The sequence below is a fragment of the Impatiens glandulifera genome, chromosome 7 (assembly GCF_907164915.1).
Source record: "Impatiens glandulifera chromosome 7, dImpGla2.1, whole genome shotgun sequence".
Classification (NCBI taxonomy): Eukaryota; Viridiplantae; Streptophyta; class Magnoliopsida; order Ericales; family Balsaminaceae; genus Impatiens; species Impatiens glandulifera.
The window spans coordinates 41,620,284-41,637,809 of NC_061868.1; the positions used below are offsets into that span (position 1 = coordinate 41,620,284).

The following is a 17,526-nucleotide window of genomic DNA, read 5'->3' on the forward strand; positions in this document are numbered from 1 at the left end:
AAAATTAAATTGTCATTGATACTAACCTTTAGCGACGATTTATTTTCACCGTGTTTATACATGAATTATTGATGGTCATATTTTTTTCTTTTAGATATACAAATCAAGTAGAGGAGGAGGATTTGATTCACGTAATTTGACTTAATTTATTGTCCAAATATTATTCAATATGGATGGAGATTGTTCCTTGTCACTTAGGACCATTAAGTTCTATTGTAACAACTTTTGTTGTCTATATTGTGGTAGATCAAAGAAATTATATCTGCAAATCAAATGAAATCCTTTAATTTTTCAATATAATTGTTTTACAAGATATGACATAGATATTTAAAAAAAATGTGATTGTATTATCGTCAACTATAAACTAGTAAAATTTCTTTTTATAATTGTTTCAAAATAATAAGAAAAGTCGTATGTACTATTGAATTTTTAGTGGTAGTGGGAGTCGGTTATAAACAATATTTATTTAAAATATCTTTGTACGGATGTATCATTATCACTATTTTTTTTAAGAGATAAAACATTGATCTAATTTATTATATATAACAAATATGTGTGGAATCTAAGTGTGATTTAACATTGAAGAGGAGATACAAACCACTCTAATTATAACATATATTTGTATATTCAATTAATATATAATTGATTTGAATAAATAAGGATTCTAGCTAGCTTAGCTCAATGTGGGGGCGGGATTTATAACATGTAATGATTCTCTTGGATTTGATGACAATTTTATATATTTATTTATTTATAAATTCTATTTAATTTTATATATATATATAGAAAATATTGAAGGGTCAAGGGAGTGCGGAGACAAGAGGTTTTGATGGCCTTTCCAAGAAGCCAATCAACATAAAAATGGCCTGCCTTTGGCTAGCTGGGACAGGGCCACAACTAGGTCCGGTTAGGATTGACGTTTTTCAAAAAAGACTCAGTTATTTAAAAAATAATGATCAATGATTATTTTGAGGACGTAAAAATAATATCTTGAGTTTGTTTGATGTTGATTTTTTGGGATAAAAACTAGTTTTTATTTTATATAAAAACTTAGTTTGATATTATTTGAAAAAATGGTTTTTTTAGTATATATTATATAAATATTCTTATCTTGTTTAATAATAAAATTATAAAATATTTTAAAAAAAAATAATTTAATATTTTGTTTGATGAATATAATAATTCGATGAAAAAAAGTGATTGGGTGATAATTGAGTTTTGGGTAAAATTCACTATTATCTCATATGGAACAAGCTAATAGCTAATAATGGTAAAATAATAATAAGAGGTGGATATTAACCTTAAGTTTCTGAATTGAGTCCGTAAAACGACAAGTTTTACGTTAGGTTAAATGGTTAAGTGTGTTTGCGGGCTACATACTTAATATGTTGTCTCATATTTTTTCTTCTGTAATTTAGTTTTAGTTTCATTGTTAAATCTAGAAATTGTCTAAATCTGATCTTAAACTTTTGTATTTTTTTTCTTTTTTTTTTAATTTTTAATAAAATAACTTTAAGCTGTTTTTCCAAAAAAATAATGATAAAATAAAAAAAAATAATTAAAAAAAAATAAAATATTTTAGTACTTTGGTTAATGAATAGATTGGATAAGGAAGATTTTTTTAAACTCATTCTTACCTTACGAACTATAAAATTTTTACTCTTAATAGAAACTAGGAAGATCCCCGTGCGATGCCCACGGATAATAATATATTGTTATAACGTCCCACGTTTATCAAATTTGGTGTTGAAATTAAAATATAAATTATTATTAGTCTAATTGGTTAAAGAGTTGTACTTGTTTTATTAGGTTGTGAGTTTGAAACATACCTATAACATTTTTAATTGTATTTTTAAACGTTTTAAGTTTATGGGCGGGTCAACCCAGAATTCGACCCAAATATCCATTTACTCTCACATATATATCCAAATTAACCACAGCTCTCGACCCGATAATCCGGGCACTTTCAAAATTAAGCATAATTATATATATATTATTACTCGTGAATATGAAAGATATGTTTACAAAAATTATATATTTGGTTAAAAACTAAAATAAAATAAAATAAAATAAGCATTGTGTCCTACCCATGGCCTGTTTTTGTTTATTTCTGCATTTATTTGTTGTCTTTTTTTATTGTTGTTGTCTACTTTCTATTTAATGATTTTGTCTTGATTTCTAATTCAATCACTATTATATATATATATATATATATATATATATATATATATTCAAGATATTTTTAATATTTTATTTACCGCTTTATTATCTATACAAATAGTTAAAATATAACAAATTTTAATCTTTTATAATAATTGGTAATGATGTTGCCATTTCACGTGTGTTGACGAAACTGTCCTTGTGTTTAAAAGGATTGGTCCCAATCTACTTGTAGAAAATAATTGTAAATGAATTTCAAAATAATTCAATGTATAAGTCATTCATTATAAATGAATTTCAAAATAATTTATTGAGAGCAAAACATATTTCATTCGATGAGATAATTGTGTATGCCATTTTTTCACCTATATGGTAAATTAATTCAATTAAATTATGTGTTTAATTCAGCAACAAACTATTATATCTAAAAAAAACTGTTATTTAAGAGAATGACATATTTTTTATGAGATAATAAGTAATTATTGAATTATTAAACAAAATTGTATAAATTATTTCTAATCTTTATCAATGTAGACTAAAATCCGCCCCCGGATGAGTGAGTTGCCTGTTTCGAGGATTCCTGATTCTCTCATAAAAGGGTAAATTAGTAATTTTTTTTAAGTTACCGAGGGAAACAGGGATCTCGTAACATAGAATCCTATTCCTAGATAGCTCCACAAACGACTTTGACTAAAACATTTTTGCCGTATGTTTCGGGTTTAACTCTTATTCAAAGCTCATACTATGTTAATATGTCACATTAAGGTTTCTTGACTAGGCCGCCCTTGGTGGAGGAGGAAAATCAATTATAGGAAGGTGACTTTTACACCATTTACAATAATAATAATAATAATAATAATTTCAACTGTTCTTGAGCATGATGGTGGGCTAGGTTTAATTCATTTGAAGGGACAACACAAATGAATGTAGTAGTAAGTAAAGAAAATTCAGTGGATCATATTTTCCTATACAATTGGGAAAGAATCCTGATCTAACCTTAGCTAGATCTAGCTGACTTTTAAGGGGGAAAAAACAAGGTCAAGCTAGCAGTAATATTTCACCCTAATACAATAGGTAATTGACTAACTTTATGCAACTTAATGCTTTAAATATTCTATATTAATGGGTTAATTAATTAATAGCAAGCATTATGAAGAACTCTTGTGGGTTATGTAAAAATTATTGAAAAAACAATCAAATCAGTTAGGAAAAGCAAGTAATGGAAAAAGACTAATTATTTTTCTTTTCAGAAAAAAAGACTAGAATTTGGCCTAGGATAGAATAGCCCAGCCTATGCAATAAAGCTTAATTTATTAGTTAGGCAATGGGAGTTTCCTTCCCAAACTCAATTTTTAGTTTACTGCTTGATTTTGATTTCGATGAGTATCTTTATTTCTATTTTCATACACCTGATTCATCAGGTATTCGATCATCGACGGATATCCCATTATTCGATCCTCGACGGATACTACATTGCCCGATTAAATACCTAATAATATTGTAGATTTAAGAAGAATAAACATAATTTTAAAGATATTAAAAATGATAAAAAGAGATATAACATAACCAATTACTTACCTACTTAATCCATGTTGAAAAAGATAGTAACTTTATTGTTACTATAATTTAAAAAAAATAAGATATAAAGTTCTAAAAAAAAATTAAAGCGTAAATATTGAAAATGAAGAGTGAAGAAAAAAATAACGTTGTGTTATTAAAAGCCTTCTAATGTGACACGTTCCCTCCCTGTTATATGATCAACGAGATCAGTCGGTTAGAGAGCGGGGCTATTCTTCTGGAGGGAGACTCGTCCCTGCTTTGTGATAGAGAAATAACCTTAAAATATTTAAAAAAATAAAGTGGACGTAGATTGTGGATAAAAATAATTTATTTATTATTTGAGATGTGAAATGACACGTTAAATCTTAATAAAAAACATATTTTATTTTAATATTAATATATTTTCAGGTTTTGCACACTCCACATAGTCCTTGATCTCGAACCCGATCGAGTATTTCCATTCCCTATGCCCGTCTGATCCCAATTTAAAATACCCGACCCAAACCTGGTATCGGATATACAGTCATTTCATTCCTAGTTCTCTAAGCTAGCACAATTTCATAGTTATAAACCACACCTCAATTAATGTTTGTGAGATATTTATTTTTTAAACAAAATTTTTGACTAATTAATTATCCTATTTAATTATTTTTTAAAATAAAACTCAATATTTATTAACAACCATTTAATAAAATGCACTATATTGATTAAAAATATTATAATTGTAATTTTGAAAAGATTTATTTTATCTTCTTTTTATTTTCTAATATAAAGTTAATATTAACTAAATTATTTTAATAAATTATATATTATTAATAAATGTGTATTCAATTGATTTTTTTTTATTAAAAAAGAATTAGATGCATCTCACAGCTATGACTCTCGCGCTTCCAAGTGGAATCAAATACGTGACATTTTGGTTTTTTAAGTCGACTCTTATCATTAAACTACTTTGATGGGATAAATATGTATTCAATTAATCTTCTATAAAATTATTGGTAAAACGATAATGTTAGTGTATGTTTTAAATGAGTTTATACACATTTCAAATTTTGAGCAAACCAAAGAGACAATTTACACAATTAAATAACTAATCATCTTTACTCATATACTTTCGACTATCAAGTTAATTAATTTATTAATTAAAATATTTTTTTATTAAATATTAATACATTTTAACTATTTTCAACTAATAATTCAATTTTTTATAATTCAAACAAAACTTTTGCACAAATGTATGGATTCTAAACCTTAAAAGACCATATAAATACTTCTCCCTTTTTCGAAACAAAAAAGTAATGATTCTCGACCCTTATTATATTCGTTGGATCATATGAAACGAAAGGAATATTACTCTTTGATAACAAGGCCCGCCCTACGAGGGTGGGTAATCACAAGCTCCATCATCTTGACTTTGGTGGAGGTGTGCTTTAAATCCTTCCATTCTTTTGACAAATGACATTAATTCTAAATATTCTCGAGAAACTCATCTCGTTATGTAATAGTTTTTATTTCAAAATGTTTGGTTGTTAGGTCTATGAATCTATCCATGAATGTTTCTTTCAACTTCGGTAACCTACTTTCAAGATGCATACATTATGAACTTCAATTGTGATAACCAAGTTATTTTTAAAATGTTACACGATAATTGAGTACATATATCTTACAAAGTGTTATTTTTATCATCCCATAGGGTAACATTATTTTATCATCTTAATAATAATGTCTTATTACTTAGAGGATAGCCAATGCATGCTCCTCTAAAACACCAATAAGGACTTCTTAACATCGAACCCTAGATTCTCAAGGCTCGGTTGTATTGCGAACTGTATCATGGGCGGTGGCCCGCACGCCAGCACCAATGTCTCATCACTTGGCCCTGGTATGTGCTCCCTAATGATACTCTCCGATATGAACCCCACACTATATTTCCAATCTCCTCTAACCGAGTTATGAACCACATACCAAACCTTAAGCCGATCCGGGTGCATCTCCACATAACGCTCCAACTCGTCCCACAATAGTATGTCACACTCGGTTCTATTCGCGTAGATCAAGTGCATCTCGGTCCGGTCCTCCGGATCTTTCAATATGGCTTGAATGATTTGATACATTGGAGTAATTCCAGTCCCACCCGCAAGCATGGCAAGCTTACGAGCGAATTTAGGTTTACCATGAACCGAGAAACTCCCTTTACCTACGTATTCGATATGACCTAATGGACCTTTGATGTCCACAATGGCTCCCATTGAAAGTGAATCCAAATGTTGAGACATTAACCCTCCATTTGGAAACTTTGGATTAGTTCCTTTGAAGTATATTTTAACGACAAGTTCGAAGAATCCAATCTCATCCACGGGACTCGATGGCGTGTAGGCTCGCATGCAGAGTTTCCCTTCTATTTGGCTACACACAAAGATGTGTTTCCCGACGGGGAGACCTAGGAACTGATCCCCCAATGGGAGAGCAAATTTGAATTTGCGAACGTCGTGGGAGATTGATGTCTTTTCCACGAGTTTGCATTGGATTTTCTCGCGAGGGTTAGCCAAGGCAATGTTACGAGATGTGACAACTTCCTTGATCGGGGCTAGGTAGTGGAGGTTAGAGCCGTCGTGGACAGAGGCGTTGGGAGAGGAGGTGGTTGAGTTGTAACCAACGGTGATGAGTTCTCCTATACGATAATCTTCGAGCATTTTCTTTCCTTTATCGGAGTGGATGGCGTCAAATTCTTCAGTGCAGTCAGTTCCAGCATTAATCAAGATACTATCGGCTCCTCCAGGGTGGTCCTTCAGGAACTTGGTGCAATCATAAACGTGGCCGTTGACGACGATCCATGCTGAGTCAGGGGTTGAGTGTTTATTGACCTCGGAGATGGAGAAGGTTTTGGAGGTCGTGTTCATGAAGGGAGTTGAAACACTCTTCTTCACGGTAGGGATTGCGTCGACGCTTGATGAGAGTCGCTCCCGAGCCATCCATCCGCCAGGTTGGTTAGCCGGTTGGGTAGGGTGCTCGAAAATGATACCAACCTCTCCTTTATGCGGACGACAAACATTTGTTTTCACCTTAAACCAACAGTTATTCATCATCCCCTGTTCACATGCATAATTGTTAACGTTATTAGTTTCATTTTTCAAGTAGATAAGTTAAGGATGATTGAATGACATACAAACATACCATGAGATTCCATATAAGCTTCTCAGGCTGCGTGTTGAGCGTTTCGTCCCAAGCCCTGACCGCGATTTCCTTGGCGGCGAGAAGGTCAAGAACCTCCACCTCCAGCGACCAGAAGCACCAACACCAATATTTTCCATACTTGTTTGGTTTTTCTGGGTGGTCTAGATCGCAGACGTTCCACGTAGCTCCTCCGTCCATCGTCACCTCCACCCGCGTCACCTTCTTCCCTCCACCTGCATAATTACAAGCTTAAAATCAAACTTATAACAGCAACCCAAAAGAGAAAATGACTAACCAGAATATGCATAGCCCCGCATGATGTATGGCTTCTGAGTGGACCACGCATTGATAGGCAAAATCTCTTCATGGCAAGGCGTAGTTATCACAGAATTGATATTCAGGTCATTTATAATGTATTCCGGTTTGTACCACCATGCTGCAAACATACTTATCGTTAAAAACAAACTAATAATTTGAATTAATTCAAGAGCCTGTTAATAGTACCGTCGGCGTTGGCTAGCTCCGCGTCAACATGCGACGGCAAGACACGGTTGTCCTGGTAGTGGTAGTAATTGTCCGACTCCTTAGTAGTAACTATAATTCTCTTCAACCATTTAACCATTCTGCCTCCGATAAAACCCGGAATTATCATTCTCACCGGGTACCCGTGATCCGGCGCCAGCCTCTCCCCGTTTTGCATGTACGCGAGTATTATATCCCTAGACGGATCCATAGCCAATTCTATCGTTAAACTCGTAGCGTACTTCGATCCACCGCCTCCGGGGAGATCCTCGATACCCTCGAAGCACACGTTAAGTGCGCCTTTCTCGCGGCTGAGTATTCCGCATCGTTTCAGGACTAGTCTTAGGGGCACACCGCGCCACACGGAGGTGGAAACCCCGGCCGCACCCCAGTTGAACCCTATGGATTGCTTCACCAAGTTTTGTTCCTTCCTGCGGTTCCCAGCGCATACAAGAGTTGCTGGGAACTCGCAACTGACAAAATCGTTCGTAAGTTGATCCATGGTGAATCGGCCTGGTCGTTTGACTAGGCCTGTCACTTCCACGGTCCAGTCGTCCCAAGATAACTTGGGAACTGAACCGTGGTTACGGACGTAGTGAAGTGGGACCGGAGTGATGAAGCCGTGGTGCATGAGCCGGTTTAAGGGAGCTTCACAATTGAAGGGATGTTTTCCGGTTAAGCGGATCATGCATGGGTTACGTTTGATCCAATTGTCGGCGGTTCCTTCGTCGCGTGAGTCGAGAACCGATGGCTCGATCTCCATGTTGCCTTTTTTAATCAACTCGGTGTAGTCATTCTCCGGTTCATCCTCGTCGGAAGACGAGTCATCAAAAACCACCGGTTTGGTCGGTTGGAATTGGTACCCTCGGTTTGGAGAATCAGACCGGTGGTCTGGACCGGGTTTGAGTTTCATGACAACGTCGTTTAAACCCTGATCGAGAAGACTAAACTTCCGGTTCTCGACCGAGGCAGCCATTGGGAGATAAGTTGGTTAGACAAGAGGAAGTTTATGGAAAATGTGAATTGTTACAACTTGGTTTAAATGTGAAGTTGTGCTTTCACTTATATAGTGTCTTTGAGTGGTATCAATATTGTTTTATTTATTTGTTGGTCCCATTTTTAGTCACGCATTAACTATATTACAATGATTAAATTTGGAAACTAACTATTTTATTTAATTAAATTTGTATATGGACATAGACTATGCCTATTTTCCATGAAGTTTATATGACCATCTTTTCCTTCAAAGGTGACGGAGCATGCACTTTCTAGGGGTGCAGTGTTTTGAATTTTGAGCTCTTTAGTGACTTCTTTCTAGGGGTGCATGGTTGACTCGAACATTTAGTTTTGTTTTAATTATTTAAATTTCCAATTTTATTAGTGAACATTTATTTTTAGGTGATACTATAAAATGGTAACAAGTATGTTCTAAATGTAAAATTAATTAAAATTCTTCTTCATATATATATATTCATGTTAGAAAGTTAGGAGCACCTTATTTTAAGAGTTTTTTTAATGAAATAAATAAATATTTATATGCCAAATTGCAATAATAGGTACTTACTACATGTTATTTGAAGGATATACTTAGTGACCTAATTGTTATTTAGGGTTGAGTCACTTTTATTAATTGAGATTGAACTATGAATGGAGGCATATGATGTCGACCTCTTAAAATTTTAACAATTTAACTTTTTATAGAATAAAATAAAACGTTTGTCTTCTTATTATAGTATATCATTTTTATTTTTTTAACTAGTTTGACACGTTTGTAATGAGATGATATTTATAAATGTTTTTGACGTATTATTTTTAAATGGATTATTGTTTCAAGATCTACACATTATAACTTGTTGGAAATGGTTTGTGTGACTAAAGAATTTTGAGAAAATCCGAAATATAGATTTGATATTTAGTTTTTTTTTATAGAATTTTGAAACGACGTAAATTTGTGTCGTCTTATCAATTTTGAATGTATTTGTATTTTAAATTTAGTATTTTTTTCAAAATACATATGTGTCAAATTATCAAATGTGATTTGAATGTTTTAAAAAATATTCGATGTGTGAGAAATATAAATCAAAAAAAAGAGAAATTCTATTTGTTTTAATAAATGTTGTAAATTAGTTAAGAAAAAATAATTGCGTTAAAGTAAGAAGACGGATGAGTTCATTCGTTTGAAAAACCTCGCATAACTAAAATTATGATAGTTTAAGTCTCATCTATCCCAATTCAAAATTCGAGCCCTAATTGGTGAAAACGAGACCGACAATTTCTAGTAATTGGATTCAAATTTAACTGATGGATTGATACCTTATCTTGTGGGGCCTTTTTAAGACTAAAATTAGGTGCCCTGGTTTTTGTCAAGAAAATTGATGATCATCGTGGTAACATGAGTGACAGGAGCATTTAAACAATTGAAGAAGAAAAGGATAAGTAATAATGTTTTCACTATATATATATACCATTTGATGGTTGGAAATTAATTAATGGCTCTATTTAGTTTCCGGCTTGTGGTTGGATATTTCCTCAATTGATATTATTTGTGTGGCCATATGGCTAGTGGAATGTGCATAACACGTTAAGCATTAATTCCCAAATTGTATGACTAAAGTATCTTTCAACTATCATATTATTATATATAATTGTCTGTTATATAATTTGTTTACTCAACATTTATATACAAATTAGTCTTATGCGAAGAAAATTGAGTTTCAAACGTCGTTTTAATAAATAAATAAAAGATTTATGTCACTAATTTAACTACCCATTTCAATAAATTGATGATTTTTACTACCGAATTTTAGATAATCAAAAATCAAAATTTTTAGTTCGCTGAAATTCGGTAATTAAATTATAATTAGGATAAATCATTTATTTATTTAACTAAAATTCTACGTAAGTTTACGCCGTTTAAAACCGTTAAAGTCATTTAATTTTGTATAACATTATCAATTAAGAGCCCAGAAAAAGTTTTACCTCCCAATTGAACTCTAACAACGAGCCTTAATAAGAATTATCAGTTTTCCTTAATTTAATTAACTACAAGTAAAATTCTCTTAAATGTGTAAGATCATTTGGTTCAAAAGAAATCACAAATATTTGACCTATACATTTATCTCACAATGTTATTACTATGACAATTGGAGAGGACTCCTCTGCAAAATCAGTGAAAACAATCGTGAAACTCGTTCATCTTTTTTAGAGATCCCGAACTTGTTAACAATTTTTTGTTCATTTTTTGCTTGTTAGTAATAAAGATTTTGATTTAGGTGTATTTGGTGAAATTTAGACCACTAATTTTATATTTTTTTGTTTTTAATTAAATAACTCTCAATTATATATTTTTTGAAAGATTGTAGTGGTATAATTTATTATAAACTGAAATAAATTACAATTTTAAATTATTAAAACAAAATTTATATATTTGATATGAAAATTTTCATTAAACTTTAGATGTTGAAAAAATGGACAAATTCTTGTATTACCTTAAGGAATTTTATTTTGTTGTTCTTTAGCTAAATAGATTTATTTTTTATGACCTTTGATCAATTTGACTGAGTTTTTGGTAAATTAATATTATTAAGAATTTTCCTATGGTTGTTAAACGTGAATAACATTATATATATAGTGACATTTTCCCCACACTAAATTAAAACTATCATAGGACGTGATATCATTACATATAATGAGATTACGTGGATATCATTAATTATATTTTTAGTATCAATTGTCTAAGTTGTTCAACTATATATCATATATATATAATGATATCAACGTCCAGCAACTTAGGAAAATAATTTAATATATTCTCTCCCAAATATTATCAAAGATAACCGCCAAGAATAGCAAGCCAAACATGAGAATCAAACTATATATGTTGAAATTGAAAAAATTTCTATCAAATAATTATTCTTGCTTCAAGGTTTAGTAAGCTTAAATATTCAACTAAATAATAATTGATCATTTATATAATTCATATAATACAAGATAAGCTATAGAAGAAATCAATTTCAACGACTTCATATTCTTTACTATTAAAAAGAAACAAACACAGACTGCGCAAATAAATCATGAACACAGTGGAAAAATATGAATAGCAAACTACTGATAAAAACCCATAATATTATCCGGATTAAAAAATGTGACTACATGCTCAACATGACAGAAAAAAAAAATATTCATACACTTAAACAACTTGATTAGATCATTTTTAATAAATATAATACAATTATTCAATATAATTTAAAATATATCAATTTTTTCGCTTAAGATATCTCGAACTTCGGAACGATATTGACATGATATCGCACCGAACAAGGTACATAATGTACTTACAACTAAACTAAGTTATGTGAATAAAAAATGAGTTGGCCTCTAATTTAAAAAATGAAAAGTTATGGTTCAAGCCATGAAAGAAAAGATTTTTTATTTTTCATGTTATTAAGAGTTTTCATAGAAGAGTTACAAACTAGATTAAGAATATTTGTTAGTAAAAGTCAATATATACATATTTATTATGTAAGGACATTAAATAATGTACATCTATGATCTAACTATCAATTTTAAATTTTGTGTGGTTATAATTTCTCAAAGAAAGTTGTTTTTGAAGTAATAGTGAATACAATTATTTAGGTTGAAAGTTAACTTTGGGGGTGTTACTCTAGAGAGCTTCTCATATACATTGTGCATAAAAATTCCAATAAAAATAAATTATAGAAAATGAAATACAAGGAGGGATGATTTATATGTACAACCTCCAAATTCAACTCGATCCATAGTAAAGTAACACATACATTAATTTAACACAAGATCAATGATGAACATGATTTCATCATCATATAGTAAATAATAACAATTATTTATTACTAATTAAAACCTCTTAATAATATCATATCCCCTGATCCATCTTCTAAAACACCAACAAAGACTCCTTAACATCATATCCCATCTTCTCCAAATTCGGTTGAATCGCAAATTGTATCATCGGCGGCGGACCACATGTCAAAGCCAATGTCTCGTCCGACGGTCCCGGGATGTGCTCCCTCATGACACCCTCCGTGATGAATCCAAGACTGTATTTCCATCCTTCCTTAACCGAGTCCTGAACCACATACCAAACCTTGAGCCGATCAGGGTGGTTTTCCGCAAATTCATCCAACTCATCCCACAATAGTATGTCGTCTTCACTTCGGTTTGCGTAGATCAAATACATCTCGGTCGGGTCCTCGGGGTCCTTTAATATAGCCTGGATGATTTGATACATCGGTGTAATTCCGGTTCCACCTGCTAGCATGGCAAGTTTACGAGCAAATCTAGGTTTGCCGTGGACTGTGAAGTTTCCTTTTCCGGTGTATTCGATATGCCCTACAGGACCTTTGATGTCTAGATACGCGCCGATTGGGAGAGAATCCAAATGTTGAGACATTAATCCTCCGTTGGGAAACTTGGGATGAACGTCTTTGAAGTAGACCTTAACGACAAGTTCAAAGAATCCTATTTCGTCTACAGCACTTGATGGAGTGTAGGCTCGCATGCAGAGCTTTCCCTCGATTTGGCAACAAAGGAATATGTGTTTTCCCACTGCGAGTCCAAGAAATTGATCTTTAGACGGGAGGGCGAATTTGAATTTACGAACGTCGTGTGAGATTGATGTGTTTTCGACAAGTTTGCATTTGATTTTCTCGCGGGGGTTTGCCAGGGCTATGTTACGTGCGGGCGCGATTTCAGTGATGGGTGACAGGTGATAGGAGCTTAAAGCGAAGTTTGTGGCGCCGTGAACGGAATTGTTGGGTGAGGAGGCGGCAGAGTCTGACGAGTTGTAGCCTGTTGTGATGAGTTCACCGATGCGATAGTCTTCCAACATTTTCTTAGCTTTGTCGGAATGGATGGCGTCGAATTCTTCCGAACAGTCTGTTCCTGCGTTTATTAAGATGCTGTCACTTCCTCCGGGGTGGTCTTTCAGGAACTTGGTGCAGTCGTAGACGTGGCCGTGGACGATGATCCAGGCGGAGTCGGCTGATGAGTGTTTTTTGACATCCGAGATTGTGAATGTTTTGGAAGTAGTGTTCATGAACGGAGATGAAACACTCTTTTTGAGACCGGCTGGTTGGACGCCATCGGATGACATTTCGAGGTGGCGTTCCCTGGCCATCCATCCTCCTGATTGGTTACCAGGCTGGGTCGGGTGCTCGAAGATAATCCCGATTTCACCTCTGTGTGGACGACACACGTTTTTCTTCACCCTGAACCAGCAATTGTTCATCATCCCCTGTTAAAAACACCCATTACAAATACTTATCAGCCCCCTTAAGCTTTTCAATCATGATCATATCAAATAGCTGTTTATGAAGCTAGCTTCAAGTACATACCATTACGTTCCAGATAAGCTTTTCGGGTTGGGTATTGAGCGTTTCATCCCAAGCCCTGACCGCGATTTCATTGGCGGCGAGAAGGTCAAGAACCTCCACCTCCAGCGACCAGAAACACCAGCACCAGTGTCTTCCATACTTGTTCGGCTTTTCCGGGTGGTCTAGATCGCAAATGTTCCATGTCTCTCCTCCATCCATCGTCACCTCCACCCTCGTTACCTTCTTTCCTCCTCCTATATATCCCATCATTTAACAAATTCAATAAGGCCAGGCCATGGCTTAATTATTTTTGTACAATAATATTAATCATTTTATTCTTCTGAAAAGTCTTGACTACTACTCTATTCTACGTGGTTTCATAAGTTATAACCAATAAATTAGGAATAAAACGAGTTAATAAACGTAAATTTTGAGATAAGTTCTATCGCGACTAACCCGAATATGCGTAGCCCCTCATGGTGTATGGTTTCTGAGTGGTCCATGCATTGATTGGCAAGACCTCTTCATGGCAAGGTGTGGTTATAACAGAATTGGTGTTCAGCTCGTTGATGATGTATTCAGGCTTGTACCACCATGCTGTAGACAATCAAAACCCATTTAATTAATTAAATAAAAAAATTGCATTAATCCAGATCACCCACATGGATGGTAAAAAATGAAAATAATTTTTTTTTTACCTTCAGAGTTGGCAAGCTCTGCGTCGACATGGGAGGGTAAAACACGGTTATCCTTATAGTGATAGTAATTATCTGACTCCTTAGTAGTAACTATAATTCTCTTCAACCATTTTACCATTCTACCCCCAATAAAACCCGGTATAATCATCCTAACCGGGTACCCATGGTCCGGCAAAAGCCTATCCCCATTTTGCATGTACGCCAAAATAATATCCCTGGACGGATCCATCGCCATTTCTTTAGTAATACTCGTACCATACTTAGATCCACCGCCGCCGGGTAAATCCTCGGTCCCTTCAAAACACACATTAAGCGCACCTTTACTCCGGCTCAATATGCCGCACCGTTTCAAGACATGTCTCAAGGGCACCCCACGCCACACCGTCGTGGAAATCCCGGCCGCACCCCAATTGAATCCGATGGTCTTCTTAACCATGTTCTGTTCCTTCCTCCGGTTCCCGGCGCAGACGAGTGACGCCGGAAACTCGCGACTAGCGAAATCATTCACCAGCTGGTCCATGGTGAACTTGCCGGGTCTTTTTACCAGGCCGGTTACCTCCACGGTCCAGTCTTCCCATGATAACTTGGGAACTGGACCGTGGTTACGGACGTAGTGGAGTGGGACTGGGGTGATGAAACCGTGGTGCATTAACCGGGTTAACGGGGCTTCGGAATTGAAAGGGTGTTTGCCGGTTAAACGGATCATAGATGGGTTACGTTCGATCCAATTATCCGCGGTTGCTTCATCGCGAGAATCGAGAACCGACGGTTCGATTTCAAGCTTTCCCTTTTTAATCAATTCGGTGTAGTTATTGTCGTCGTCTTCATCGTCGGAGGACGAGTCATCGTAAACCACCACCGGCGGCTTGGTTGCTTGAACCGGTAAAGTGACAATAGTATCTTGGTTTGGTTGAAAATGGTAACCTCGGACAGGGGAATCAGACCGGTGACCGGGTATGAATGGTCTGACACCGTTTAAACCCGGGTCGAGACGACCGAGTAACTGCCGGTTCTCGACAGAGGTCGCCATTGGGTGGAAAGTAAGTCAGAGAAGGGAAGCGGATGGAGAAAAAAGAATCAATCTTTTACTTCTTCTTCTTCTTCTCTCTCTACAACTTGTTTTTCATTGAACCGGAAACCAGACATTTATAGAATCCATCAATCCTAAATGTCTATAAAAAAAATCTATTTTTTTCTTTTTCTTTTTTAATTTCTTTTTGTCGAATTTTATGGCTCACTCATTTTTTTAAATGTACTTTTCCTTTTCTTTTCTTTTTTTTAATTCTCCTCTTTCTGTGGGACAAGCTGGCGGCTTGTCTTCTTCTTATACTCTATAGTCTAATCTATACCACTTGTATTTATTACCGACTCTCATTTTAATATTACCATAGAAAAAGAATACTTTAATATTTTATATGATAATACAAATTAGAAAATAATGTAATATTGAGCCTATTTAAAATTACTGTTTTCTCACGTTATTCCATTAAAATGTGATCAAAGATAATTTAGTATAATTGTCTTTAATTTGATTCAGACTATATTGTGTTTTTGTCTCCTTTAAAACGTGGTTATATAAATTATGTACACGGGCTCGAACCCAGGAACTTAGGGTTGGTATCCAACTCTTTTTGCCGCTAGGCTAGAAGAGGAGATGATATTTACTTTTAGATTATGATGATTTTCTTATTTAAATATAATTCAAATAAAGAAATGTTTAAAATACTAGATAGAATTTAAAGTTATATATAGTTTTATGGGATACTTGTTATCATAAGGAAGAAAACAATAACATTTGAGACTAGAACACACACAAAGGAGAGTTGTAGTTTGTGTTTTGAGAAAAAATAATATTTTTACGTTTTTAGTTAAATTTGAGATTTGCTTTTTTATATAAAATAATTGACACTTGAATTATTTTAGTAAAATAAAAATTAAAAAAACTATAAATTATATGGAAATACTGAATTTAAAAACATAGTCCGAAATTTAACAAAAACAAAATTGTAATACTAAGATCAAACGAGATAAGAGATATTTTATTTGATAAATTAGGTTTTATATGGAAAAAGTATAGTTGTGTGTTCCAACAATATATTATTATTACTAGTATGGTCAAAAATGGACATGGTATATATCTTATTAAATGGTTCAAAATTTATACTATTCCCCAAAATTAAAATTTGCATGTGCTTATTAAAGATATTTTATATTTGTCAGGCGCTAATAATTGTATTTGATAAAAAGCTTTAATTAATCCATCAAAATTATTATTTTTAATTAACTTTCTCTTCAATCAATATTAACAAGTTTCAAATGTCAAACTATAAAAAATGAATGCAACATCGATCTCTTATCTATTCAATAATAATTTTTAGCAACAAAATGATATTAATAATCACAATAAGCACAAATATAACTGCATATATTGATATTACATGTTTGTTTATTATAAGATCGATCATTAAGTCTTGCAAAAAAAAATAAGGTGTATTGTTATCACCCCACTTGTAAAAACAATTCCATTTAATCTAAATATGATGTGAATTTTAAGTTATGATTGTTTAACTAATTGTGCATATCGATGTTTTAACTTTTACCTAAAATAGAAAATAGTTGGTTTTACAATTTGTCGCGTAAACTAATTAAATTATATAAAATATCAGCAAAAACTTAATAATAAAAAATAAATAACGAATCTATCCTTAGCATGTGGCCACTCGAGAAAGTTACTCAAAAACTGAACCAAAGACAGAAAATCTACTCAATTGTTTAATTTTTGTTGAGGCAGATCAGATGAAATGATTGTGGGGTTGGGACAGTTTATCTTGACCCTTAAACCCTTCCTAAGGTACACATCTATTTATTTTTTTAAATAAAAAAATATTATGTTTATTTTAAATGTAAAAAAATGAGAGAGTTCGATAAAAAAATCTTATTTTGTGCTATCAATAAATAACTGATATCTTTGAAGAATATCTTTTTTTTACATATTTGTTTGAAAAAGAAAAAAAATCAAAAGAAAAAAAAAATATCGAAAACGAGATATGTTTGTAGGTGTA

At 33.3% G+C, this 17,526-nt stretch overlaps 2 protein-coding genes across 2 annotated transcripts; both read right to left on the reverse strand.

Annotated features, from left to right (window-relative positions):
* Positions 1-5,380: 5,380 nt before the first annotated feature.
* LOC124945465 (nitrate reductase [NADH]-like) lies at positions 5,381-8,437 on the reverse strand. The gene is made up of 4 exons (XM_047485910.1): positions 7,399-8,437; positions 7,190-7,330; positions 6,895-7,127; positions 5,381-6,809 (listed from the first exon to the last, which is right to left on the reverse strand). The coding sequence occupies exons 1-4, from the start codon at positions 8,390-8,392 to the stop codon at positions 5,481-5,483; spliced, it is 2,697 nt and encodes an 898-aa protein (XP_047341866.1). The 5' UTR covers positions 8,393-8,437; the 3' UTR covers positions 5,381-5,480.
* Positions 8,438-12,100: 3,663 nt separating this feature from the next.
* Positions 12,101-15,595, reverse strand: LOC124945990 (nitrate reductase [NADH]-like). Its single transcript, XM_047486534.1, has 4 exons — positions 14,465-15,595; positions 14,223-14,363; positions 13,788-14,020; positions 12,101-13,687 (listed from the first exon to the last, which is right to left on the reverse strand). The coding sequence occupies exons 1-4, from the start codon at positions 15,492-15,494 to the stop codon at positions 12,329-12,331; spliced, it is 2,763 nt and encodes a 920-aa protein (XP_047342490.1). The 5' UTR covers positions 15,495-15,595; the 3' UTR covers positions 12,101-12,328.
* Positions 15,596-17,526: the final 1,931 nt, after the last annotated feature.

What these genes read in the sequence shown, in the direction of transcription:
- LOC124945465 (XM_047485910.1), bottom strand. Translation starts at nt 8,392, where the DNA reads ATGGCTGCCTCGGTCGAGAACCGGAAGTTTAGTCTTCTCGATCAGGGT. An exon ending in GCGGGGCTATGCATATTCTG is followed by an intron (nt 7,128 to 7,189) that starts GTTAGTCATTTT and finishes GTAATTATGCAG; the next exon opens with GTGGAGGGAAGAAGGTGACG. An exon ending in AGCTTATATGGAATCTCATG is followed by an intron (nt 6,810 to 6,894) that starts GTATGTTTGTAT and finishes GCATGTGAACAG; the next exon opens with GGGATGATGAATAACTGTTG.
- LOC124945990 (XM_047486534.1), bottom strand. Translation starts at nt 15,494, where the DNA reads ATGGCGACCTCTGTCGAGAACCGGCAGTTACTCGGTCGTCTCGACCCG. An exon ending in AGAGCTTGCCAACTCTGAAG is followed by an intron (nt 14,364 to 14,464) that starts GTAAAAAAAAAA and finishes GATTGTCTACAG; the next exon opens with CATGGTGGTACAAGCCTGAA. An exon ending in AGCTTATCTGGAACGTAATG is followed by an intron (nt 13,688 to 13,787) that starts GTATGTACTTGA and finishes TGTTTTTAACAG; the next exon opens with GGGATGATGAACAATTGCTG.